Below are 27,569 nucleotides of genomic sequence, written 5' to 3'. Positions count from 1 at the left end.
AAATATTATAGATAATAAATTTTCAGGAAAAATTTTAATTAATAATTTTATTGATCAATTACTCTTTGCGGTATTTTTTTCTACAGAATATCCACTTTATAATAACATGCATTCTATTTTGAAATGTTTAATGGATATTTTACAAAAATTTATTCAAATTTAATTGCAGTGTAGGAGAAATGAAAAAAGAAATTAACGTTTCTTCCATGTAAATTTTCTGCGAGCTCCCTCTTGGCCCCACTTCTTCCTTTCACGTTTTCTCCAGTCACGTGTTAGAAGACCAGCTAACAAAAGTAATTTTTTAGGGATTATATTTTTGTTGTTCTATAAAAATAGATAATATATTACACAAATAGATAGTGATAACTGAATAATAGAATTAGATAAATTTTTATTTAATTTTAGAATCGCCAACAGTTTTGAGACATTTCATCCAACAATCGATGTCTCGATTATCGAAACATCAAATAATTGAATTCACAGTTATATGAATTCGATTAATTTTCAGTTACATTCTTTGTACGCGATAAGTTGAGCTGAATGTGTTATCTGCAAAAGTTTAATTTTATTTAAAAATGTATCATTCTGCCGTCATTTGTAGAAGATATAAAAGTGTATATTACAAGCAGGTACATGAAATTTCATTATCATATTTTATAATTTAGAAATTTTATGATTTATGTGATATATTTCTTACAATTGTATAATAACGAAAAAGAAGTTTTATAATTATAGTAAATATTACGTTTATATATATATCCTATAAGCATTAACTACATGTTTTCGAGTTTGATTAAATAATCATAGCTAAACGAATTTAATGACTGACCTCGTTGTCACTATAAATTACATGCACTATTACTCTAATAGAAGGCAGTTATAATTACAAAGCAGTTTCTATTATACTTTTGAGAAACAAATTGCAACTTTTTTTCTCTTCACTTGTTTGCTTAAAAGTAGAAGCAAGTAAAGAAAATTTAAAATAAATAATATAAATTTTATTTTACTTACGATTTAAAGTAAATAAAATAAAATTACACTATAATTCACATTTTTCGAAATGTAGAAGTTAGTATAGACTAAGATCAGAATTTATGCATTATTGAATATGTACTTTGGGAAATTTACATCCACGATAATGTATAATATTCTTATAACATAAATTTATATTTAGAAATTATAATTATAAAACTGGATTTTCCTTACCAATTCTCATTTTTTCTATCATTTTTTGATCGACAAAGCTTCGAAGTCCCTGTGCAATACCCCATCGAATAGCGCCAGCTTGTCCAGTAGGCCCTCCACCAAAAACTTCAGCTTCAATATCAACTTTATCACACATATCCGTAAAAATTAATGGAAATAAAATCTGTAATTCAAAATAAGTTCAATTAAAAATAATTCACATCACCTTGATATTATAAATTTCTCTATCCAGGTAAGAACAAGCATCTTGAATATTATACAATAGCTGTATATACAATTGTACAATGTACAAATTTAAGATTTTTTATGGTTGTATAGAAAGTTTTGCTTTACAAGACAACTTAGAATGTAAAAAATATACTAATTCAATTACCTAATTAATTCAAAATTTCTTACAGTGAAATGTGTCCGTTAGCAAAAAGAATTGATTCTTGACAATTTTCCCTTAAAATAAATGTTATGAACAATCATGATGGATGTCATACATGTTTGAACAAATATCATGGTTTGAACAATGTCGCTAGATTTTCTTATTAGATCAAATACTTGTAAAATATAGACATCGGACTTACAACGATGATAATTACAAAAATATAGATATAAATATTTCTTTAAGAAGTACGAAAAAAAGAACAGAAGTTAATACGATTAATGTCTCGTCTACTAAATTCTCATTTCCTCTGTCTATTTCCATTTTTCACTTTCGGTTTTGTGTCCCTACAAGTCACTCGTTGCGATATTTAAACTTATATCATTTATATTGAAAATTTATGTTGAAATTGAAAGATACATTTCATTTGCAATCGTCCCACAACAATCGTGTCACTTACTAACTAATTGCAGTTAGAGTGTGTCCTCAAGTTCTTAAAGATTAAACTACATTTCGGTAATTTCAATTCAGTCAGTACCTAGCTGATCTCAATTATTCTTTTGCTTCGTCAGATTTTGCACAACACTCTCCAGCATTTTATTACTATCTGACAGCTGTTCCTTTAGCGACTTGATAGTGTCCTCGTAGGACTCCAACTTATTGACCATATTCTCCATAACTAGCTGTAAATTCGAGTCAAAGTATTCTTCGCTCTGCTGTCTCATCCTCAACACGTGATCGCTCAGATTAATGTTATCGTCGTCCATGAATGGTATATTCTTCTGTGCTATTTCGTAAGCAGCCTTCAAAATGTCCTTCGGTAGCCTCTTTTCCAAAGGATTCAACGGTTTCACCACTAAGACCCTTTTCCTGTTTTCCACGTTGATCTTGTGATCGGACATCCATTTCCGGAAAGCGTACGGAATCGAGCTGTTATGCAACACCATCTCCGTGAACAGGATCAATTTTGTCTGGCGTACGAGCTTCGTGAGACCAGCATGGTTCCTCAATCCTTGAATATCATGAACAGCGATTCCAACCAGCAAGTTCATCAGGATCACCGTGACGAATACGATGAACAGCGTGAAGAGGATTTGAGAGCACACTGATAATGGATGATAAATAACAAATGGCCCTTCGGGGTTTCCGTCTAGGCCTTCGTCGATTTGCGTGATCAACCCCTCGAAGTCCAATTCTCCGGCCATCATCGCCAATACTTTAATGAGCCCCGTGAACGGATTGCCAAAGGATGGTTCACCGACGAAAATCACGCAGAAGCTGATAGTGAATCCTATCAGTAGCCCAGAATAAGCGAGCAACAGCTTGGCAAATTCGAATTGTATGTGGGTAAACATCGCCACGTACGTGCCAAATGCTGGAAGTTGGCCAACCATCAGCATCAAATTTGTCCAGGCGCACAATATCGCGAACGCTCCGACGTAATTTTGCCAATCGTACGTACGTCCCGTGTACACGAACGACGTGACAAAAACGCTGATTATCACGATGCCATCCAGCACGTTATCGATGTTGGAAAAGTACTGCTTCGCGGACGTGTACACCATGAAACCGAATATCTTCCTGGGAATGGAGATGCAAGTGAAGATTAGTAAGAGGTACCATTGGATTTCGATCACCGGTCGTCTGAACAGAAATCCAGAGATACGTTTGTTGCTGCAAATCTTGGAGCTGCTCGCCTCGTCGTGGTTGTAGCACTTGTAAGCTAACGCCGTGAGCACGTAAGTGGTCATACAGATGACGGTCATCGCGTAAACTAGAATCCTGAGTAGATAAAACTTTCTGATCTTCTCCCATTTCAAGTGCAGAAAAGCCATTACCAATGGATGCGACAGGAGATCTTTACGGCGTTCCTGGACAAACGTGTTTATGAAGCTGGTCTCGCATTGGTTACCGCTGGGGAAGAGTAGATCGAAGTGCAACCTCATCTCGAACTCTCTGTTATGAGGAACGGGCCTTCTAAGCGTTATCGAGGCATCTAATCGCTGTCGAAAGACTTGAAGAGATTCTGGTATTTTTCTAAGTATAATGTTCAAGGCGGAAAGCCCTGCACTGGTGGTCGCGCTAACGTCTGCACCGGCCCAAATCAGCACGTCGACGCAGTGAGATTGTTCGTTCAAGGCAGCCACGTGAAGAGGAGTGAAACCTGTCTTGTCCGCGGCATTCACCAGGGCACCATGCTTCAACAGAAGTTCAACGAGCTTCGCCGAGGAATAAGTGGTCATTACAGCGAAATGAAGAGGAGTCCGGTGAGCCCGGTCCACCGCATTTATGTTCGTACCTGCTGAATCTAGAAGCAATTCCACGCATTTTATCGTCTGAACGAAACAAGCTACGTGGAGCGGTGTCTCGCCCATGTGGTTCTTCTCGACTACACTCGCTCCTCGTTCTAACAATAATTTCACTATTTCTACAGCTCCTGCTCTGATTGCGCAATGCAAAACTGGCTCGACCGTCTCTTGGTAAAGATACACATTCGGCTTTGCACCGTTGTCGAGAAGTATTCGCGCCACGTCCGGTGAATTTCCGAGGACGGCGAAGTGAAGAGGCGTATAATGATTGATCGGATTCCTGTAATTGATATCAACGCCTCTCTTTATCAGATGCTCGACACAAGCTACGTTACCGCTTAACGAAGCAGCCAGAATGGCGTTCATGCCTGTACAAGGCTCCACGTAATCGAGTTTCGCGTCTAATTGTTCCAGTTTCGATAACAGATGCACCAGACCTCGGTAACAGGACCACATGTACGCTATATTCTTTATTCGCTCCCCTAGCGGTACCGCTGGTAACGTATTGCATTTTTCTAGCTCGTACAGTATCTTCATTTCGGCAGCGGTGAAGATCGACCACATGATCGATCTAAGATCGTTGCTGTTGATCTGTGCTTGCTTGAATACGTCGAGATTATCGTAGAAGAGAGATTCATCCGCTGGCGGAGGTGTACCGGCATCGATTTCCACGTGATCGTTGGCGGACTCAATCCTCGGAATGTCATCGATCACGGCTTTCTCCGAGGTGCTCGATTGCCGATGCCTGACGGACCGAAAGGAAGTCAATCTAGTAGATAGGAGATCGTTCGATGGGTCGTTCAAATTCGACAAGGAACAATGTATCGTTTTCCCTTGGCGAGGTAACGGAACTCTTAACGTTTGAGTCGTTTTGTCGTTAGCAGTTTCGTTAATATCCGTCTTCGTCAGATTGTTCCTCTCCTCGTTGAAATTCAAACAAGAACGACGACTTTTCAATTTGGTCAAAGAGTAATGCCTGGTGCTTCTTTCGTGATTAGCCAACGGTTTCATTTTCCAGCGGCTCGCTTTGTCGACATTTTCGTGTGCCTCAGTTTCCTCCGTTCTCCGGTGATCGTTTTCATCAATCGAGAGACGACGATCTTTTAAACTGGTTAACGAGTAACGCCGTGGTCTTTCCTTGCTAACTGTAATCGTCGCACGTTGCACATCAATCTTCGGTATGTCGCTGGTGCTCTCGTGCATCTGTTTATCGTCCATTATCCGCCCGAGAAGGAACCTTTTTTCGCCCGTGAACAGGATGATGAAGAAACTGCGACGTAACACAAGGCACTCTCTACTATCGTGGATCACCTCGAAAGAACGTTCCAATCGTCATACCTCGGCCTCACTCTTTTCTTCGTTTATCACGTCACGTCCCAAAGTCATTTAGATCACTTTAAGAGAATGCTCTCGTCATTGGAGCACACGCGACTACCGGTGTCACTCGCCCGAGTGACTTATATTAGTCGACTCGTATGGATTCATTCTATATATAAGTTCAGAGGAAAAGACATGCTTCCGTCGGAGGAGTAGCTGGTACTTCTTCGAATAGAGACCTTGAACTTAAAAACTAAACGGGATAGGGGTCACATCGAACTAGATTAACAACTTGCGATAAACAACTTTCTTTCTTCTTTTTTCTTTCCTTCGAATTTCGTTAAATATTTTCAGATATTTTAATTACGAATATCGTTAGATTTAATTTTGTATCTTTCTTCACGATTTCGTTACATCTTCTTCTTCTGTCGTGTCTTTTTTTTTTTTCTTTTGCATTTCACTTGTCATTGTATTTCTCATCATATCATCAATGTAGTTCTTTCAATTTAATTAGACGTTCTTCAATGTGGTTCTTTCAATTTAATTAGACGTTCTTCAATGTAGCTCTTTCAATTTAATTAGACGTTCTCATTACATCAATACTGTTGTCTCATTGTTTTTAGTTTACAAAATCTTCTAGCTTCGTATTTTGTATTTTGTAATAGTTCATTTAATTTTTATTTAATTTTGCAACTTCTCGTTCTTCCATTTTTTTTGTAGATATAGAATCATTCACAACAAAAAAAAAAAAAAAAAATTCACTGAAACACACTGTGGCAAGAATTTTTTAGACGATAATCTCGGGATTTCATTTTCGAACGATCGGAAAAAAAAAGTATTAAATTTCATCGGTAATCTATTCGAACACTTTCGCAATTAATAAGGAGAAAGCCGGTGTTGTAAATCCTTGAACGCGATCTTGCCTACCGATCTCCAAAGCTGAAACTAAACGTTGCAGAAGTCCACGCGAGTCTGTGAGTCTTTTCACAGATTCGTCGTTCTTTAAGATGTTCCCGTAAAATCTAGATACACTCACGGACGTGAAACTCAGCGTCCTTGTTCGATCTCATCGTGACCAACAATAGTATTCTATCATGGATTGTATATATCAGTCGTTTACATTCTGAATTTCGAATGGAAACAAATTGAAACCGGTTTTTTCAAGCAGTTCTTGAACATCACATGAATATCAATGGATAAATTTGAATAAACCAAAAAGATCAAAGTAGGTTTATCGCCTGCAGCAAAAAAAAAAGTGTGTAATTTAATACATAGACAAAAAGAAAAAAAAAAAAAAAACAAAATAAGATATATGATTTATAGTTCTTATGCAAAGATGCTGTTTTCTAGTTATAAATTTATCGATCGATCAAGTGGAAAGCCAATATAAAAGGAATAATTAATGCTTACATTTTTGGAATGCTCATTATCAGTTAAGTAAGTGTTCTCGTGTTATCGAATATTTTATAAATTTTACATGACTAAGCATTAACAGTATATTGGAAAATTTTAGAATTATTGCTTTGTATGAAAATTTTTTTTTCAGTTAATGTGAATATTCTACATCACATTTAAAATTAATTACGTTTGATGAAGCTAATATATCGGAAAGATAATTGCAAGAACTTTGTAAGAAGCACACTTAGAATCGCTGAAAGATTAATTGCCAGTGAAATTCCTAGAAACGATTGTTAAATGTTTTCACAGGTAAAGTGGTTAATGGTCATTTCAAAAAAGCACTTCCCACTATTGATTAAACAAACACAATTTTTTTAATTTTTTTCTTCTCTGTTTCAGAATGAAAATAAAGAGTTGAAAGTTGAGATATTGCTTCCAACAGTATTACCAAACAGCTAAATTAAAAATGTTGAATATCATTGTCACGTTGAAAGCACCGACAGAAGAAGGTATGACAATTGTTTTCATCGTAAAAAAATTCCATTAAAAGAAATCATTATGCGAATGATATGATTAAAATATCATAAGGATCATCTTGGGATAAATATAATACATGAAATAAAAATACAATTTACATTCTATCTTTGTTTGAAAATTTTCTCTTGTCTGATACTTGCACATTTTGCGAAATATTGGGCAACAATGTATTTTTTGAAAACTGCTCGATAGACAAAATAGGATTACAATATTTTGTCTTCAAAAGTAAAAATATTTATTTATTTATTCATTAAAGGAAATATAATATTTCATTCTTCAATTGATCAGTACGATTATGATATTATTACAAAGAAGATATTTTTTTAATATAGTAGAAGTATTTTAAATAGTTATTATTAATTATAATATGTAAACGAATAAAATTAAAAATTTAAATCTCAATAATCAATTGCTACTTTTTGTAGTGACTCACTCATTATCACAACTGAATGCTATTACAAATTCCAAACATTGGCAAGCAATTATATTTATGTCCAAAGTCGTAAACTGATAGATTGAAATATGATATAAGACACTATGATTCACATCAAAAAGAATATACTTTAAATCACTATTATAATTGTCATTATAATATCATAATGTCTATATCATTCTATTATATATGATGGACAAAATTAAATACAATATTGTTGATAAAGCTTTTCTCAAATATTAAAAGTAATTTAAAAAAAAGTACATAGATTTTTAAAGTACTGATTTTACAAAAAAAAAAAAGATTAATAAAAAACTATTTGAAATGTCACTTCTACTGATGCATAAATAGTATCTTCTGGAAAATATTTTTATTTATTCCTTTCAAATGCATATTAAGGCATAAATAATTCCTAATTATTTATCGCACAGATTTCTTAAATTTCTTTCCTGGATATTATTGTAAAAAGATTTCTCCTTACGTTGGAAAAATGTACATATCTCAAAATTAGTTTATTTATATGTTAACAATTAAGTAACAAATTAAGATCTCATAAAAGTTAAAATATATGTTACATAGTATTTACAACTTTTCTATACAATTAGAATATTCGTTAAATATTAAAATATCTCGTTGTATTCTGCTTATTTACATTTCTACTTATTTCTACGTCTTTCTATATAATCTTATTCATACCATAGACGGAATTTGATGCCTTAATATATTGTAATACAATATTTTATAAATATTGAGTACAAACCTGTACATCAAAATATTGTTATCAAATCTTTATTTAAATATTTCGTGTCAAGCTTTTTTTGTAACTTTTGTCACAAATTCTTAAAGACATTCGTTGCATTCCTGATGCACGAAAAATTGAAAATCACTAATTACGAGAATTATAAAAATTCAGTAAAAAAAAAAAAAGAAGAGGAAACATAGAAATAAAAGTAGTAGCAATATATCGTAGAATATTGCTTTAAAAACATTTCAAACATATGTTTGATCAACGATCCTCAAGGCAAATTATACACGTTCGTTTTAATCGTTCGGATTTTCCATGTCATATTTTTTTCTCTTTGTTAGATTACATCACACTTTATAATATCCTAAAGACGCCTCGACTGACGATACAGATTGATGGGATTATTAAAAATCACGTTAATTGTCATCTTTCATAATCGAATTCTCAAGACTGAAAAAAAAAACTTCTGTATATTATAAAATGGCACGAAGGCTGCGCTTAAAATTCTCTTGCATTCGTATATCAGAATCTCTACGGTCGATTCACTGGTCCGAACTTCTTTAGATCATTCGCACGATATACTATCTTTGCCATTAAGATTGCAAGAATTCTCAGCGTAAGAACTTAATTATTCTCATCCTCTTCCTCGTTAACGACGCGTTTGTCGTTCACCAACACCATCATGACATCTCGAAGGAGCTGATGGTTCCTCTCGCAGATCTTCTTTAACTCTGACAATTCCTCTTTGATCGAATAATCATTGACAGAAACGTTCTCGTCCGGTGAAAGTCGACGAAAAGTCGAGTACGGCTCGCTTTTCAGATACGTGTACGTGGTAGCGTTGCTCTTTCTGCTGTACAATGTTCCACATATATTCTTCCTGTCCTTCGCGATTTTATGCGCGGCGGTTAATAAATCGCGGGGTAGCCTGCTCTCTCTCGGATTTAAGGGACGAACGGTTAAAACCGCTCTCAAGGGCGATGGTAACAGCAACGCGGTCCATCGTAAAAACTTTGTTAGTCGTTTTGGCATCAAGCCGAGGAAAAGAGCCGTCTCGACGTCGCAGATGAGCTTCGTCTGGCGGACGAGTTTTGCGAGCCCCGCCGTTTTTTGCAGCCCCTTTATATCATGAACCGCGATCCCTATCAACAGATTCATCAACACGATGGTGACGAATAGAAGGAACAACACGAACGACAATTGTGCGGAAACTTGTAGCAGGATCCAAGAAGTCGAGTCGATCGATTTCCCATCCTCCTCTCGCGGGAAGAACAAATCTTCGAAGTTTAACTCTCCGGTCATCATGACCAGGACTTTAATCAGGCCGATGTGAGGGCTGCTGAACGATTTCGAGCGTGGGAAGATCACGCAGAAACTTGCGGTGAAGCCTACCAAGAGGCAAGCGTACGCTAATAAAAGCTTGAATACTTGTGCTTGGACGCTGGTAAACATCGCGACGTACGCTCCGAATATTGGTAATTGTCCTATCATTAGCATAAGATTGCTCCAGCCGCAGAGAACGGCGAACGCACCTACGTGACTTTGCCACGTATATGTTCTGCCTGTGTATATGAAGGAAGTAGCGAACACGCTCAGGATCACGCACCACTCGACTATGTTTTCGGTCTGCGTGAAGAATTGGCGGACCGAGGGATACGTTGGGATGCTGGTCAATTTGCGAAATGCTTCGAGAATCGTCAGCACCATCAATGCGTACCATTCCATCTCGAGCAAGGCTGGATGTCTGTAAAGAAAACCATTGATACCGGTGGTATTTGCACATAATGGTGGCTGAGTGTTGTCTAATTGACCGTGCGATTCGTTGTAACAGTTATGCGCCAACGCAGTCATTACCCATCCTGTAAGTATGAGAACGTAAAACAGATAGAAGACAAGCCTGCCTACGTAATACTTTCGGATCTTCTGCCATTTTAGATGAAGGAACGCCTGGCAGAGCGGATGTTCCAGAATCTCTTTGTATCCTTCCTTTACGAACGTCCCGAGATATCTTATTTCACCTTGTTGCTGGTGCGTCAGCAAAGGATGAAAATCGAGACGAAGCTCCACCTCCCCGGTGGCTAAGTCGTGCTGATGAAGCATTATCGAGGCATCTAGTCTCTGTTTGAAAACGTTCAAAGAAGTCGGTGTTTTACGTAAGATAATGGACAATGCGCTGGTCCCACCTTTCGTTCTGGCGCTGAGATCCGCTCCGTGCTGGATCAGGACATCCACACACTGAGATAATTCGTTCAGCGCGGCAATATGAAGCGGTGTATAGCCGTATTTATCGGTCTTATTAATATTCGTTTTCCACGTGATCAACAATTCCGTCACATCGTAAGCTAGCAGGGATCTACCTAATGCGAGATGCAGAGGCGTTCTTCCGTCGCTGTCTTCGATATTAGGATCGCAGCCACCTTTCTTTAGCAATATTTCAACGCATTCGAAAGAATGCGAACGAGAAGCTATATGCAAGGCTGTCTGATCTCTGTGATTCTTCAAATGAACGTTTGCACCTCGTTCTACCAACAAATCGACATTTTCCACGCAACTAGCTTCCGCCGCGAGATGAAGAGCGGTATCACCCTTCTTGGTCATCAGATCCAGCTTGCAACCTGCATCTAGTAGCACCATCAAGCAAGCCGAGTCTCCTTTGTCCGCTATGTGGTGTATAGCGGCATATCCATTGCAGTCTAAATTATCCAAAGTATGATTATGAGGCGCCAGCAATTTCAACACGTTGTAAGCCTTCGACTTGGCCGCGGTGTGCAACACTGTCTCTTCTCCGCAAGGAGATTTCTGGCTCACGTCCAACTGGAGGAAATATTGTGCTACTTTAAAAGCATTTCCAAAAGCAGCGTAATGAAAAGGCGTGTGAATTCGTTCCAAATGGATGTTGGCCCCGTTAGCGAGTAAATATTGTACGCCCTCTAACGAGTTGCTGAACGCGCACAAATGTAACGGAGTTAGGCCTTTTCCTTGTTCCGAATGATTCAAATCTGCTCCGCACTTGTGCAATTCGGTGATCGTATCTACTTGACCAAGGAAACTAGCGTGAAGTAGCAAGGCGTTTATTTCGTGTTGCTTTAGGTACTTTGCTAAATACTTGGGATTCTTCAGATCCATTTTATTCTCTTCCAGATCACTGAGAAGTTGCAATCGACCGCCGACGTATCTCATGTGCTCCACTAGCAGATTCCTGATTATATCTTTGTTCACTTGTAAGGTGCAATTAATGCAATTAAAGAGTTCCGTGCATGAGCTTTCGCTAGCGCACATAGAGTAGCAGTGTGGCTCTTCAATGGGAGGCGGAGTTCCGTATTCCAAACTCCGATCATCGGAGGACCAATCTATCTCTGTTTCCGCACGAGGTGGACTGCTCTTCGACGTCAACCATCGCGTTAAGAGCAAAGAGGTCATAGTTACACGCTTCGAAGTATTTGGAATTGACACAGTCACGTCCTTCATATCGACGACCCTTTCCATTTGCACTTTCTTTTTTGCCGGTAGCGAGCTCGATGTCTGCGAATGGTTCATCTTCGTTTTTCTCTGTTAGCGTTTTACGTATATTAACGCTTACATCATCGATCTACAAAGAGCATTGTCGTGAGTAGCAAAAGAACCTGTGAGGTATTGATTCATGAATGAACTCGATGGGGATTTGTGAACGTGCGTTGAGTAGAAAATTATGCGAAGCAGTTTTGCTCAATCGATTGATTTTGCCCTCATTTGTCAAACGCATAATTTACATGTATTTGGGAAATTGTCATTCATCAATTCGGATCGTCCGAGGATCCTTGAAAGAAGGGAAGTTCGATCTTTTTAATGAGTGTGAGGTTCGGAGCGTTTGTGATATTATGTTTTCTTTTTTATTGTTAAAATTTCTAGTAAACTATATGAATTTCGTAGATTTAACAGCATTTTATCACATTTAAAAGTCATCCTTTGATTTTATCGATCAGCATATCCTAGTTTAATGTAAAAGGAAATTGATTTATCTCGTTTATGGAACGCGAATAACGTTATGTAAATTTTTACGACATTATTTTATTATTTTATAAAAATATTTTCACTAATATTCCTGGACATGCGCCGGGAACTCAATTTAAGTAGAGTGTCATGCAGCAAAAGTTAATATCATGATTTCGAACCCAATTTGTTTCAATTACGTTATCAAGCAACTTACAGCACTTAAAGATGCACAAAAATCTTATAAATGCAAACAAGGTACAAGCGGGAGAAGTTATTAATAATTCATTAATTTCATAATCGAATGGAACCGTTTAATGGATAAAGTTTGTGTAATTTCTAAATATTTTTCGAAATTTGATTTTAATAATACTACCAACAAAGTACAAGATGATCTTTGATGACGTCTGACTGTGCATCACGCGAGGCGCGAATGTCAATTGGAAAATCGGGCACATAGATTGAGGACTGCGAAGTGCCATACCGTTACTTTTAAACTGATATTATTTATATACAGTTCGAGTCCTTCAAGTATCGAAGACAAGAACATTCCCAACATATTTATTGAATTTCGAAAGCACGATAAAACTATGTGGATGACGTTTACACATACATATTTCGCGTTTTTTATCTCTTACGTCATTAGACTCCAGGATGTGCTTCTAACAATTAAATACAACTAAATAAAAATTTTGCAAATTTTCTACAAACATTATATTGTTTATGGGAATGGTCTAATTATAAATTTTCGACGTATTCTAAATTAATTTGAACTTTTAACTTTAAAACTTCAGAAATTTGTTTTTAATTTAGCGATCATATTTTTAACAAAAGATGCTGACAAAACCAAATTTTAATAACTAAATGTAATTTTATTTCGTCATTAAGTTATTAAAAAGATTTCGTTACATATTCAAAATTAAATCCTGCTTGTACATACATATGTTCTAAACGTTTACACTTTTCGTTATCAACGTTCATCATTCGAAATTGAATCGGTACACTTTCAACATATAATGTTTCAGATATAACTATTTCACTGTTTTTTCAAAATTCATAGGATGACTTCTTTTTATGTTAAGAAAAAAAAAAAAAAAGAATATTCTCCGAGTCTTCATCACAAACGCGTTTCGATGTTCGATGCAAGGTACATGATGATTAACAATTTCATTTCTTTACCGATAGTTTAATAACATCGAAGAGGAAACTGATCACCAATGTTTTCCACGTGTGAATGCAATTGATTTCTTCAAACTGCCAACTCGTACTATTCAACGTGTCAGTGTTATAGTTACAACATTATAAGCCTGTCGTTCTATCTGACGACTCGATTAATACTGAACTCGAATCGAGCTTCTTATACGCATTGTCTACTCTGAAATCGGAGAGACCGCGATAAATCACATACGCTCCCGTCCATAAGTCACCGGACACTTGCTTATTTTGATCTAAACAGTTACTAGAACACAGATATACTTTTCCAAGATAAATTTTATTATACAATCTTGTATGTACACTATTTTCTAATAATACTTGAAGACAAAACTGATATTTAACGTATATAGTCTGAATAAATATTTCAAAGTATATCAAAAGTGTGTATATATTTAAAAAATCGATGTATTTTGGGATGAATTGGACACAAGCCTTCAGTAATGTGTCCAAAATCAAAAGAAAGACTTATGGAAGAAATTAAAAGAAGCGTGGAAAGAAATTCATTCCGAAATATTGTTAAAATTAAACGGAAGTATGACACAGTTATTTCTGGCCTTCGTATTTGCACAAAGATATAAGATACTTTATATACAATTTGATAAAATTTTTGACATATGTCAAATTCTATATTCATGTCATATTCTACATGTCAAACTGTTTATATGTCAAAAATCTTACCAAATTGTATATAAAGTATCTTATATCTTTGTGCAAAACGAAGGCCAGAAATAACTGTGTCATACTTCCGTTTAATTTTAACAATATTTCGGAATGAATTTCTTTCCACGCTTCTTTTAATTTCTTCCATAAGTCTTTCTTTTGATTTTGGACACATTACTGAAGGCTTGTGTCTAATTCATCCCAAAATACATCGATTCGATTTTTTAAATATATACACACTTTTGATATACTTTGAAATTATTCAGACTATATACGTTAAATATCAGTTTTGTCTTCAAGTATTATAAAATAGAGTACATACAACAAGATTGTATAATAAAATTTATCTTGGAAAAGTATATCCTAGTAACTGTTTAGATCAAAATAAGCAAGTGTCTGGTGACTTATGGACAGGAGTGTAGATCAAAAAGATATTAGCACCTCGCACGACCTTGTTTCATTTCCATTCACAGACTTTCTCATCTTGTTTATTATATATAATGATGAGTATTTCAATTTTAATAAAAAATTTAATCTCAGATATGTAAGCAGATTTCTTTTAAAAGAAAGGGAAAGAACACATTCTTCACCTTGTGAAAAACGGAAAATTTGGTATTTTTAATCTCAAGTTTTTCTTTGTACGTACTCTTAAACCATTTCAAATGCAGTTTTCTGAAATAATCTCGAAAAGTAAATTAGAAAAAAGAATTTTATTTCTTCTTATTCTTCGATAAGTCCTTTTAATTGATAACACTTTTGCCTTAAATGAAGTGTTATTATGCATCATCTCAATACTTTTTTTTTAAATTCCTAAGAATAATTTATCATTTTTTTTAAGCTTAACTACAATTACTTAATGCTTTCTAAATTAAATAATATAATAATAATTATTTTTTTAAACTCAAATTTAAAAAGTAAATTGAAGTATCTTAAATAACTCATAACTTTTGATCTAAATTTAAATAAAATGTTAGAAATAACAATAAATGAAAGAAAGTTCTATATATTATTTCAAGATCATTAAAAAGTCATTTGTTCTTGAAATAGTTATTTTAATTCCGTTTTAAGAACTATCTTTTATTTATAATAAATTATAACATAATTTTCAATATAACTTCAAGATCAAATTTAAACTAACTTTAATAAATAATTTTTACAATTTTTATTTTTAAAATGATATTAAATTGACAATAATTTTTTTTTAAGAAAATAACTTATGTTAAATATTTTTGCGTCAAATAATTATTGTCATTTTAGACAAATTAATTGAATAAATTATAAATTGATCAGTTTGTCTAATATTTTTCAATATAATATCTACTCCGATTATATATATACAAAATATATATAACAATATTAATTTATATTAATTATTTAGAATACTTACCTATTTTTATATACGAATTGATTCAAGTCGTATAATGTATTGCAATTCTTTTTATCAATATTCTTATCTTAAAATATTTCAATGATATCGTATAATATCGCAATCGTATAATATAATTTTGACAATAATATTTTGAAATTTAAAATGGAATTATTTAAATCATTACTTACCTGTTCACGACATTGTATGTCATCAAATAATGTGATATCTTTTCCATTAATAGTAATTTTTCCAGATCCATTGCCTATTACTTTAACCTGACCTCTTGCATTTTTTCTTGCACACTCTATAAAAGACATAATTTAATAAGTTATATATTAAAGTAACAAAAGATATAACAATAAATTCAATATTAATAAAAAATCTGCTTGCAGATAACTTTTCTATAATTCTAATAATGAAATATTATTTTTAAACTACATAATTAGAATTATAAAACAAAAATAATAGTAATAAGTTTTTTTATACTTACTTTCGACAAGTATAAAAGGCCTATTATCATTGTCATATTCAGGCTATAAATATATAAAAAATAAAATTTATAATTTTCAATAAAAGAGAAAAAAAAAGATATATGATATATAAAAAATATACATACTTTCGGAAAAATTAGGTGCTGATTAATGAATAATAATTTTTTTCTAAACTTCATGATAAACGATTCTGCATGCTTTGATACAGGATGCTGAATTAATCTATCCATACTTTTTATAAAATACTCATACTGAAACAAGTTAATGAATTAAATGAATTTAAAAAAATATTATGTTTATAAAATTAAATTATAATATAAATTTATATATTATTTATTACATCTTTGTCTTTAATTTTTTCAGACAATATCTTTTCCAATTCTGATTTTCCCATCCATTGTGACTCAACTATATCTCTAAAGTAATAGGAAAAAGAATGAATATTAGTTATTAATATAGAATGAATTACAAATATAAATACAAAATAGCTGCAACTTACAATTTATCCTGGGATGATGGTTGGATTTTTTTTGCCAACATTTGATCCTCTATTTTATCTAAACGGTTCAATGATCCTACAATTTCCTACATATAAAAATAGGTTTTTAGTAAAGAACACAATGCCTGTGTACAATATAGCAAGAGATTAAAAGAATGCTTACGTGAAGTACTTCATAATACTTAGGATTAAGAGTGTAAAACAAAAAATGATGTGGTCTACCAGCTTCATCAAATACTGCTTCCTTCCTAGTTTCATACATTTTAATAGGGTCAATCATCATAGGTTTAGCTTGTTTATCATATAAGCCAGATGGAAATAAGTAAGTTATTGCTCTCTATTAAAAGTAATAATTCTTATACAAATTGAAATATTAGTATGTAAAAATAAATAAATTTAAAAATACATCAATATTATCTTTTCTTATTTATAGTATATGTTGTAATATAATCTGATATGTTTAATTTTCATTAATTAGAAAATGTATAAATATTTAATTTTAATAATATCTATAATTTATGAGAAACATTTTAATTATTATAATAATAAATGTGTAACTTACATCAATATCTGCTTCTGTGAAGTTATCAGGATCTTCGCCTACGATTTTAGCTAAATGTCGTTTCCCAATATTATATTCAGCTATTTGTTTTTCCATAAATTTTTCTAAAACCAATAATCATTTGAACCTTACTGGATTACTTATGTTATAATATATTTATAACTTACTGTATTCTTTGGATCGTTCTAAATATACTTTCATAGCTTTATTAATTTTTCTGTCAGAAAATTTGTCGGGCTTATCAGAAATAATTTGCTGAATGGCATCTGTAGAATATGATTTAGAAATAACATCCTGAAATCATAAATTCTATATTACTTAAAATCTATATTATGTAGTTACTGTTACTTGTAAGGTTATGCAGGAATGAATTAATGAATTAATATTTGAATGAATTTTTAATTTACCGAACGTTGTATAATATTTAATACACTTCTAACAGTACCAAAATTATCGATATTTATTAAATTTCGTATATTTGTAAAACGTATAAACATCAACACAGTCATTTTTATTGGTTAGTGATTACAATTGATTTTTTAAACAAATTATTATTATATACTTTATAAATATATAAATTTAATAACAATGTGGTATTTTTTTTTTATTTTACATTTTATAAATCACGTATATATACGATTATTTTTTATTAATGTGTTATTGACGAATAGACGTTTCACATATATATATATTTCACGATATCATATTAGGTATTATAGTTATATATATATCATATAGGTATTATAGAATATTAGAGTTACTTTTTTCAAATAACTTTTTAATTTAAAAAATTTATAATTATATTATATATATTTTTATTAAAAAATACATATTATATATATTTTATTAAATACATATTATATATATATATTTTATTAAAAAATACATTATATTATACATTTTTACTTTTATTATAGAAATTACAAAGTACTAATAACATACAATAAAAAACTATGTTAATATTACTTATATAAAACGTAATTGTGAAGGATATAATATAAATAAAAAGTAAAACCATTGTACGATTTAAAATATTCGTATATTTAAATACAAAATAAAATCTTAATTTATAATGAATATCAATAGTAAATACACCGTAAATACACTGAGATCATTATTTTATCATTTGCAAATATCTTCTAACAATTTTTCAGATATAAATTTGTATTAAAAAATTATCAATTACATTTAATGGTGTTGTCGAAATGTATATGTATAAGAAATATTCTTAAAAAGTTTCTCTGCAATATAATTATTTTATAATACTATAAAATTTAAATTATTATACTGAAAAATATTTTTCCAATTGACATATAATGTTTCATTATTATTTATTCTTTAAAGTAGAAATATTTTATTGTACTTTAAATAGAGAAATTTATATTGTCAACTTTATTTTAGTGGACGGAAACAGTTATTAATAATACTTGTACAATACTTTGTTTTATGAAAAAAAAAAAATATATAAAAATATAAAATATAAACCTATAATAGTGTAAAAAACATTATAAAAAAAATATAAAGTCTTGCATATGTAAATTATGTGTAACGGTAACTGCAGAGTACATAAAAATAGATTTTTAAAGATATTTAACAGATTATTATATACAATACATAATATCACGTAAATGCAAGAATATGAACACTCGTTTAGTAATGATATTAATTTAATTCTAATTCTGGAATATATGGTTCTGTGATTGCAGTGACTGGACAAATACTTAAGGTTTCCTGAAAATGAAAAATAGAATAGTTAGTTCAAAAAATAAGAAATATTTTATTTTTATATATTTAAAATTACATAAAGCATAATTCTTACCAATCTTATCAATTCTGCAAATGTTGGTCTCTCCTGACTTTCTACATTCCAACAAGATAGCATAACTTCATATAATGGATCAGGAGTATCTGGTAATTGTGGTAATCTAACTCCTTGTTCAATTGCTTCTTCCACTTCACTATCAAGTGAAAGATTAGAATATGGTGTACCACCCATACTAAGCATTTCCCACAAAAATACACCAAAAGCCCAAACAACTGCTGGTTGGTGTTTCCTTTTGTTACCAAGACACTCAATAGATGTCCATCGAATATATTTTATATCCTCTAAAGCATATTTGGATATTCCATGACCCATCAATTTAGGTGTCCATTCAGTTGAAATACCTACACTACGTGCACAGAGATATTCATGAACAATTTTATAATTTTCAAGATGTTGCAAAGCAGATGCTATCATAGATCCTATAGGCAGAATTTGTTCAACAGGAAATATATTTCCAGATCTGGCAGCTAATAAACAATTTTTTAATGTCTGAGGTGGCAATTCAAGTACAACGTATAATGTATCATGAGTTTCACATGTTCCTACAAGATCTGCAAGATATTTCATAGGTGATGCTTTAATACAAATATCTAATTCTCGTAACATATGTCTTTTGTCAGATATTTTCAATAATTTGTCAGCTATGCTATGAATAGTTACAGCACAAGGTTTATCATTTTTTTGAATAACACCTGTGTGTACTGTACCAAATCTTCCTCTGCGTATTATAGTATCATTGATTGTCAATGAACTTTGTGGTATAATCCACACCTTTTTTTTCAGTTCTTGATAATGATTTATCCTTTCAGGTACATCCTCTGGAATGTACGCTAAATTATCAACTTCATACAATGGACCTTGTAAAGTAAGTTCTTGTTGCTCTGGAAGTTTCCTCATCCGAAATTTTTTATGGCGTTGTCGCAATATAAAATAAAGTACTATTGAAGCTACAAGTAATGTTCCTAAAAGACCAATTGCAACACAAAGTATGATTGTCATTGAATTCACATTTTCATTCCTATTTTCATTATAATTTGTTAGCTTGTTGATTAGATCTGAGTAAGCATACTGAACTTGTCGTTGAAATTTAGAAATTACTGTTAGACCTATTTGTGGCATTATTTGAGTATTTAATGGTGCATTATAATATGCACCAATCATTTTTCCATCACCTACTGTAAATTTCATATATTTGTAAAATTCTGAAGATTCAAACTCTCCAGTAATATAATATCCCAGACCTTGTTGCATTGATGTTTCATAATTGTAGTAACTTACGTTAGGACCTGATGGTGGTATTATACCAGATTGAGAAACAAATATTTGATAGGCACTAACAGGACCATATTCACTACTTCCCTCTAATAATAAAACAGTCACTGTGGTATGTGTTTGTTCTATTACTTTTGGCATTATTGGCTTATTAGGTGGCCCTATCAAAGTCCATCCCGAAACATATGTAGGTTCACTCTCTGCATGAGTATTTGTAGCAATGATTGATACATTATACTTTGTGCCAGGTTGTAAGCCTTGTAATATAGTATTATTTGAAGCTCCTCCTTGGATCTGACTTTCTATGGCTGGTAATAGATTTGAAGCAAATGTTTTAACAACGACTGCTTTTAAAGTATAAGATGTAATGTTTCCATTGCTAATATCAGGTGGTTCCCATGTAATTTGAAAATTATTAAATCCACTGTGAATTATTTGTACACTTCTTGGTGGACTAGGACCTAAATACATAATATTCTTATTGTTTTTAAATCTATTATTAAAAGTAGACTGTGGATACATATTTTTGTAAAAATATACCTGTTTGTCCAGTTGAATAAATACTTATTGCATCTTGGCTACCACAATAGCTGTTTTGATCAGTAATACAATGGAAAGTGCAAGAGTTAGACACACCTTTTCTACCATAACTACTGCCACAAAAGCATTGTTGACCATTCATTAATCCGGCAAACCTATTAATTTTAATATAAATGAATATTAAATCTTAATTTAAAGATAATGAATACTAATCTTTGTAACAAATATTACAATAACTTACATGTAGTAACGTGAACGACATTCTTTAATACATTCTACTGGTGCATTAGCATGATTTAATATCAGGACTGATAAATCAGGATCCGACGCGGAACTTTGAAAGCAACCCTCGTATTTTTGACTAAGTACATGATCACAGAAATGAAGAAGTAGAAATAATATTATCATTATATATAATGTACTATAAAGACAATCTTTATAATTCAATTTTTATTTATATCATTAATTACAACCGTATATTAATGTAACATTCTTTCAGAATAGTTTATATCTGAATCAATAAATGAATGGTGACATCATATTCAAAACGAAGAAATGGGGTTAATTATGCACTAATCTTTGTTCTTTTCGATTATAAAACAATATTGCCTTTGACTCTTTATCATTTTTATGATTATTGACAATTTACAGGACTTTTTATATTGAATTTTATACTATTTCACGGGTGTGGTAGCATCTATTTACTACCTATAGTTATTACTATGATTAATGTTCAGTCACTTGTGGCGCTAGCATGCATTTTATTTAAAATGGAATAATAACATACATACTAGTTCCAGATGTGTATTGTGTTAAATTTTTATTACATTTTCCGCAATTATTATACTTATTTTTTGCAAAAAATATTTGCACATATTTTCTTTATTTTACTCTAATGCCTATTTTATAATCTTATATCTTATATCTTTTAAAATAAAACAATTGGATATAATTTTATAAAAATATTCATAAATTTTGTAGTGATAGATATTTCTATTAATATAATTAATTATATCAAACCAAAAAATTACTTAATATTTTCCTTTATAATATGTTACTTTATAAGTAATATTGTTAACTACTGAATATGCAACTGCGAGTAAGAGATGAGTAAATAAATTTAATCAAATAATATATTTTATATACTTCGTTTTATATTTCTTCAAATACAATATACAATAATATATAAAATGTACGATAACATATACATATAAGTATATCCTATACCTGGTACATATGCATTATTTTCACCATTTATTTATTATTCATTTATAATATTAATAATCTGATTAGAATGTAATACAAATTAATAATTAAATTTTTTTATATTTTGTTTCTAATAATTTTGTTCACAATACTTCAAGAATCTTGTGCAGTGCTGTTAATAAATATACATGTATTGTTTGCTTAATATAATATTCAATCATATATTCTATAATTAAATTAAAAGAAAATTCATGGAAATAAAGCTCATATTAGGTATCTTATATTAATGAAATATGATAAGTCAAAGTATGATGAAATACTAGCATTATAAAAAAAGATTACAAATGCACATGTATTTATTTAATTACAATACACTTTTAAGTCTTTAACAACACTGCTTATCTGGCACAGGTACATGTAACTTAAAAAAATACAAATTAGTTATCACAAATTTACTGTAAATAAATTGCCGCTTCCATCTATACATGGCTCTTATGATATCTAAATATATACAATGATCGATTATGTTTCACGTAACAATTATGTAGACATTAAATTTAATACAAATTAGATTAAATTATACTAAAGGGACATAAGATAATATTATATGATGTATTGCAATATATTAGAAGCATAAAATGTGTATTTTTTAGTTACATGTTATATATAAAATTTAAAATTGAATTAAAATATTAGTCATTTTATTTATGCTACACACGCATTCTTGTTGGTATACTGTAACTATAATAACAAAAATAAACTGTTATATTTTAATCATATGTAAGCACTTAATGGCTTAATACTGATCTCGTGAGAAGTAATAACAGTTTACAGGTGTATTATTTTTAATTACATCTCGCTACTTTTAATTATTTCAAAGTATACTATACTTTTGTTTATATAATAGACATATTTAGGATTTAAATACATGTCCTGATACTTAAAAAAAAAATCATTTACATAATTTTTACTAATAAATCGATTTTTATAATTTTTAGTTATAAAATAATTACATCAAAACATTTCATTATTAATGTTTGAATACAACATTTTACTCGATTTTATTCATTTATAACGATAAAAACAAATTAAACACTTTAAAAACTATACTTCATTTTAATAAATAATGTAATTTAGTAAAATATTGTCTATTTAGCATATTGTGCTTTTAAGTCATTTTATAAAATAAATAAACAATTTTTAAAAGTTCACGAAACCTATCTTGGATTTAATATTCAGATCATTTGTTTATTATGACATAATTACGTATTCTTTATGTATGCAAAAGTAGTAATTTTTTATTACTGTATCTATTAGTAAGTCTCTTTTCAGTTGCATTGAAATTATGTTTTTAAAAGGAAGCAATGTAATTAACTGTTAACTGAACTATTTATAATTATGTGTTCAATTTATAAAATAAATCTTATATTAATTATACAATTTGTTAAATGATAAATTGTGATAGTAAAACAGTCTTACAAAAATTGGTGTTCTAAAGACACCTGAGGCGTTCCTAATAAATGAAATTTTGTCCTTTAAACAGGAGTTTAATCAAGAGTATATTCTTACAAAATCTAAATGAACTAATAGGAAATAATACTTAATTATACATCCATTATTTAGATAAATCGTTGGTAATTCCATTTGAGGAATGAAAATATATAATATTCAGTAAGATTTATCATACTTATGTAGATGGAGCTTTTCTTCTTCTACTGCTTTGTATCTGTTTATAAGATTTTTTGTTCCCAAGTCCTAATAGATTATACATGAATAATTAAAAAATATAGACATAAATACAAATATAGCGAATATAGATAAAAATACAAACATATACATAAGAAAAGTTTGAAAAATATCTTACGTTTTAATTTAACCCCTCGGGATCGTGTCACACGTGGAGAAGTTTTCGCTAGAGAAAGCGTTGTCAAAGTTTTCTTTTTTAATTGCGCTATTTGTTCCATGGCTGGTGTCATCCATTTTGTTTTAAGATCTCTGTTTAAAAAAAATTATTAACAGTGTTATTGTACATAATATGACAAATTAAATGTACTTACTCTAATGATTTTGGTAAAGCTTTATTTCGAAATGCGCCTGATTGTTTCTCTTTCATTCTTTGAATTACACTTAACATGGCATAAGTAGGTAAGGATGGAGGAGGTGGAGATGGAGGTGGTGTAAGTGGCGAAGGTGGAGTCTGTAGACTAATTTTTGCTAATTTATCAGGGTGAAGTGCTAATACTGCTTCCCAACAAAACTCTTTTCGTTCGACTGGGTATTTAGGTTGTGTGTTTCGCGTTATACGAATCTAAAAATAATACACATTATTTTATTATGAAGTAAAATTTAATATTAATTCATTAATAATGAATGAAATATACCTCGCCATTAACAGGTCTACAAGGTTTTCTTTCTCGTAAATATGGTCGTTTGAAAGAAATGGGATAAGAAATATTTTCATTAGATTCTCTTAAAGGATGTAAACATGTAGGAACATCGTTTTTTTGCCTAGAACCAGATTGAAATAAACTACGTAGATAGGAATAGTTAGGTTTAGTTTCAAATCCCAGTTCAGTAATGTATTTCATGTATTCCATAATGGCAGCTAATAGAAAATATTAAATATTAATATTTAATTTTTAGGAATAATTGTCTAACACATCAATCATTAATATTTTTAAAGTAATAGCTTATTTAATGAAAATAGAATATATTTGTATATTATCTTTTGCATTCGAATAAAATTAAATTTGTCATTTTGATAAATGAAATATAATAACTTACCAGGTGGTTCTTTTTTATAAGGAAAACATTTATGCATAAATGATGATAAATTAGAAAGTAAAATTTCTTTTTGTGCATGGACTTCTTCTGGATCCATGGTTGATGTTATATTATCATCTTCTTTTTCCCAAGGTAATTTACCACACAACCATTGCAATATATTGTACCCTAATGTTTCTAAATCTCCTCTTCTTGAGTGTGCTATAGTAATATCAATTTGTAATAAAATAAAGTGTAACTTAGTATAAAAAAATAAATCATTGAGCTCTAAAACAATAATTACCAAATATATGTATCAAATTGTATGATACTCACTTCCATGATGTGCATCTCTTGATGTAAATTCTAATGTTCCTTCATGAGCTCTTCTTTCATCATGAACAAATGGTTTATGTACACCTGCACTTGTACGGAAACGATAAGCCAATCCATAATCAACCAAATAAGCTTGAAATTTTCTTGTTGTTATATCTTCTGTACTTAAAGACAATAAAATATTTGATCCTTTAACATCTGCATGAGCATATCCTTGACTGTGAATATATTCAAGTGCATCCAACTATATGTATGGGAAAAAATAATAAAATTACAAAATTGTTAACTAAAATTTTTTAAATTTATTATTTTTATAATAAATTACCATTTGAACAGCTAGCCTGTTAACAAGTTTGACTGGTAATTTTCTCCCACTTGATATAAACAATTTTCCAATATCAATGCCATATCTTGGAATTACTAAAAATCTATATTTTTGACCTTGGTACATGTGAGAACCAGATCCCTCATATGTTGGAACACCTATTCGTCTTTTTCCTTGTGATTTGCACCAGCTATCAACTAAAATTTATAATAATAATCCAGATATAATACGCATGCAAATATAAAATATGTGTATATAAAACATGTACAATTAAATTATTTACTCATATGTTTACGAGCTGCTCTGATATAAAAATTCATTTCAACAAATAATGGACCATTGTTATGTGGTTCGATTTTTATCACATACTTTGCATCTTGCTCGATTGGAGCATTAATGTCATTTGATGCTGTAATGTAAAATTCTTAAATTTAATGTTAATAGAAACAAATATCAAACTACAAGACAACATTCAAGTAATTTATTAAAAATACATAAAATACATTTCTGTTTATTTGACTATGAATAGTGCTAATTTCAATAAAACAGAATTTGAATAAAAAACAGTACCTAAGTATATATCACCAAATCCACCATATCCTATTGCAGGTCCTAACTTCCATTTGTTTTGAGTAATATCTGTTAATATTACTCCAGCTGGCAATTGATCTGGTAGTTTGCAACCTAAAGCTGCTACTCTTTTAACAGGTATTTCTTCAACTCGTCTTGGTGCCATTATCACTATATAATTATTTATATAAAATTGAATTCAAAATTAATTTGTATATTATATTTATTGAGAATAAAGGATTATCTAATATCATAGTTTATCATAATTTAAATATAATTACACAAGAAAACTCTTACATACAAGGTCATGAAATGATGCTCAACTGCTTTTTGTGTGAAGATATTAATATAAAACAAATTATATCATTAACTTGTGTTTAAATTTTATATTTATTATAGAAACAAAATGTTCAATATAAATAAAATGTGAAAAATAGGTGTGGTTAGATCTAATAAATTTTTGTGTAAATAATATATAAATTGTTAATTATACAGAAGAAACATGATAAGAAACACTGAAATATATAAAAAAAATTGTTTTTATGCATATATTTAAACTAGATAGAAAATTTTATTATACATTACGAAATATTACAATCGTGAAAATCTTTAAACTTTTACATCAGAATAATGATACATTATTCAAATTAATACTTGGATATAACCTATGTTGTAAACAATTCCATTTTTTATTATAAACGAAACTAAATATATAATTTGTTATTTTAATTAAATAAAATAATAATTTGACATACACACATACATTACTACATAATAAGTTTATAATTCAATGCTACACTAAACTAGAAACAGAAAAAGTAAATAGAAATATGTTTTCTATGTTATTATACAATAGCCACTGCTAATGCAGTGAAAAATGCATTATTTAAATGCCACTTAATAAGGTTATTTAATAAATACAAATTACGTAAATATTACCATAAAAATTATCGTCACTATTTCTACTATTTTTTCTACGTACAATTCGCTACCTTGCTCTCTGAAATAATGTCGTTTTCCGTTTGAGTAAACTAGACTAAAAAGTATAATTTTAAGGATTCCATGTTCAACTGTCAACTAGTTAACTAATAAAAAGCATAGACTATTGTTTCGTTTTAGCTTACATACCTCAGAAGACGAATTAGAGGACATTGCATAAAGTCTCTTTAATGGCTTGGCACATTGGAATCTTTAATAATTTAAACTATTTCTTTTTTGTCTTTTGAAATTCTGATTATGCTCGAAAAAGATTTCACCAAGCGTAAGAATGCACCACACTGCCATTTCATGAACTAAGATGTTTAACGGAAACCGATTAGCTAGAGTGCGTCCTTAAATTTATATTTTTTTGACCAAGTATTTAAACAACACTAATGTTGACAATTAAATATAATTTTATCATATATTACATCTGTTTTATTATATATATTTATTATTATATCTTTAATATTTTTCTGTAATTTGATGATTTCCTAATCCTACAAAATTTATTTATTTATATTTATCAATAATTTTTGATAATTGATTTATTGCTTATACTTATATACTCAATTATTTATTTTTTATTATAGAGTTAGTAGATATTTTTTATCGTAGTCATACAGTCATTGACATCTGTCAAATTTAGATGGTTATTGAATATTAAAAACATC

General features: G+C 30.5%; 4 protein-coding genes and 1 long non-coding RNA gene across 11 annotated transcripts; 1 reads left to right on the top strand and 4 right to left on the bottom strand.

Annotated features, from left to right (window-relative positions):
• Nucleotides 1-32: 32 nt before the first annotated feature.
• LOC122535939 (28S ribosomal protein S9, mitochondrial-like) lies at nt 33-17,649 on the bottom strand. Of its 2 annotated transcripts, XM_043667881.1 has the most exons (11): nt 17,488-17,649; nt 17,248-17,374; nt 17,081-17,184; nt 16,682-16,855; nt 16,519-16,604; nt 16,360-16,435; nt 16,145-16,270; nt 16,019-16,061; nt 15,717-15,832; nt 1,207-1,369; nt 33-284 (listed from the first exon to the last, which is right to left on the bottom strand). In XM_043667881.1, exons 1-11 carry the CDS (start codon nt 17,587-17,589, stop codon nt 193-195), a joined length of 1,209 nt encoding a protein of 402 aa, XP_043523816.1. In that variant the 5' UTR covers nt 17,590-17,649; the 3' UTR covers nt 33-192. The 2 variants fall into 2 exon arrangements, with proteins under 2 accessions (XP_043523816.1, XP_043523815.1); XM_043667880.1 differs by lacking the exons at nt 33-284; nt 15,717-15,832; nt 16,019-16,061; ... (5 more) ...; nt 17,248-17,374; nt 17,488-17,649 and adding an exon at nt 2,115-5,551 and having other exon boundaries at nt 1,339-1,369.
• Nucleotides 5,924-7,203, top strand: LOC122535956. Its single transcript, XR_006308305.1, has 3 exons — nt 5,924-6,639; nt 6,749-6,909; nt 7,000-7,203. It is a non-coding gene; the product is annotated as an uncharacterized LOC122535956 (long non-coding RNA).
• On the bottom strand, nt 7,924-13,776 carry LOC122535940 (transient receptor potential channel pyrexia). The gene is made up of 2 exons (XM_043667883.1): nt 13,464-13,776; nt 7,924-11,904 (listed from the first exon to the last, which is right to left on the bottom strand). The coding sequence occupies exon 2, from the start codon at nt 11,850-11,852 to the stop codon at nt 8,940-8,942; it is 2,913 nt and encodes a 970-aa protein (XP_043523818.1). The 5' UTR covers nt 11,853-11,904; nt 13,464-13,776; the 3' UTR covers nt 7,924-8,939.
• Nucleotides 17,650-18,605: 956 nt separating the features above from the next.
• On the bottom strand, nt 18,606-21,469 carry LOC122535962 (putative tyrosine-protein kinase Wsck). The gene is made up of 4 exons (XM_043667917.1): nt 20,959-21,469; nt 20,718-20,872; nt 18,900-20,638; nt 18,606-18,811 (listed from the first exon to the last, which is right to left on the bottom strand). The coding sequence occupies exons 1-4, from the start codon at nt 21,123-21,125 to the stop codon at nt 18,743-18,745; spliced, it is 2,130 nt and encodes a 709-aa protein (XP_043523852.1). The 5' UTR covers nt 21,126-21,469; the 3' UTR covers nt 18,606-18,742.
• A 385-nt stretch (nt 21,470-21,854) lies between these two features.
• On the bottom strand, nt 21,855-27,233 carry LOC122535961 (serine/threonine-protein kinase VRK1-like). Of its 6 annotated transcripts, none has more exons than XM_043667915.1 (11): nt 27,046-27,233; nt 26,857-26,953; nt 25,918-26,088; nt 25,631-25,756; nt 25,348-25,544; nt 25,023-25,266; nt 24,708-24,908; nt 24,305-24,528; nt 23,981-24,231; nt 23,788-23,918; nt 21,855-23,678 (listed from the first exon to the last, which is right to left on the bottom strand). In XM_043667915.1, the coding sequence occupies exons 3-11, from the start codon at nt 26,081-26,083 to the stop codon at nt 23,611-23,613; spliced, it is 1,608 nt and encodes a 535-aa protein (XP_043523850.1). In that variant the 5' UTR covers nt 26,084-26,088; nt 26,857-26,953; nt 27,046-27,233; the 3' UTR covers nt 21,855-23,610. The 6 variants fall into 6 exon arrangements, with proteins under 6 accessions (XP_043523850.1, XP_043523851.1, XP_043523845.1 ...); XM_043667916.1 differs by having other exon boundaries at nt 26,900-26,953; XM_043667910.1 differs by having other exon boundaries at nt 26,910-26,953.
• Between the last annotated feature and the right edge of the window lie 336 nt (nt 27,234-27,569).

This window comes from Frieseomelitta varia, unplaced genomic scaffold (assembly GCF_011392965.1).
Source record: "Frieseomelitta varia isolate USP_RPSP 00005682 unplaced genomic scaffold, Fvar_1.2 scaffold_790, whole genome shotgun sequence".
Classification (NCBI taxonomy): Eukaryota; Metazoa; Arthropoda; class Insecta; order Hymenoptera; family Apidae; genus Frieseomelitta; species Frieseomelitta varia.
This window is presented reverse-complemented; position numbering and strand designations above follow the sequence as displayed.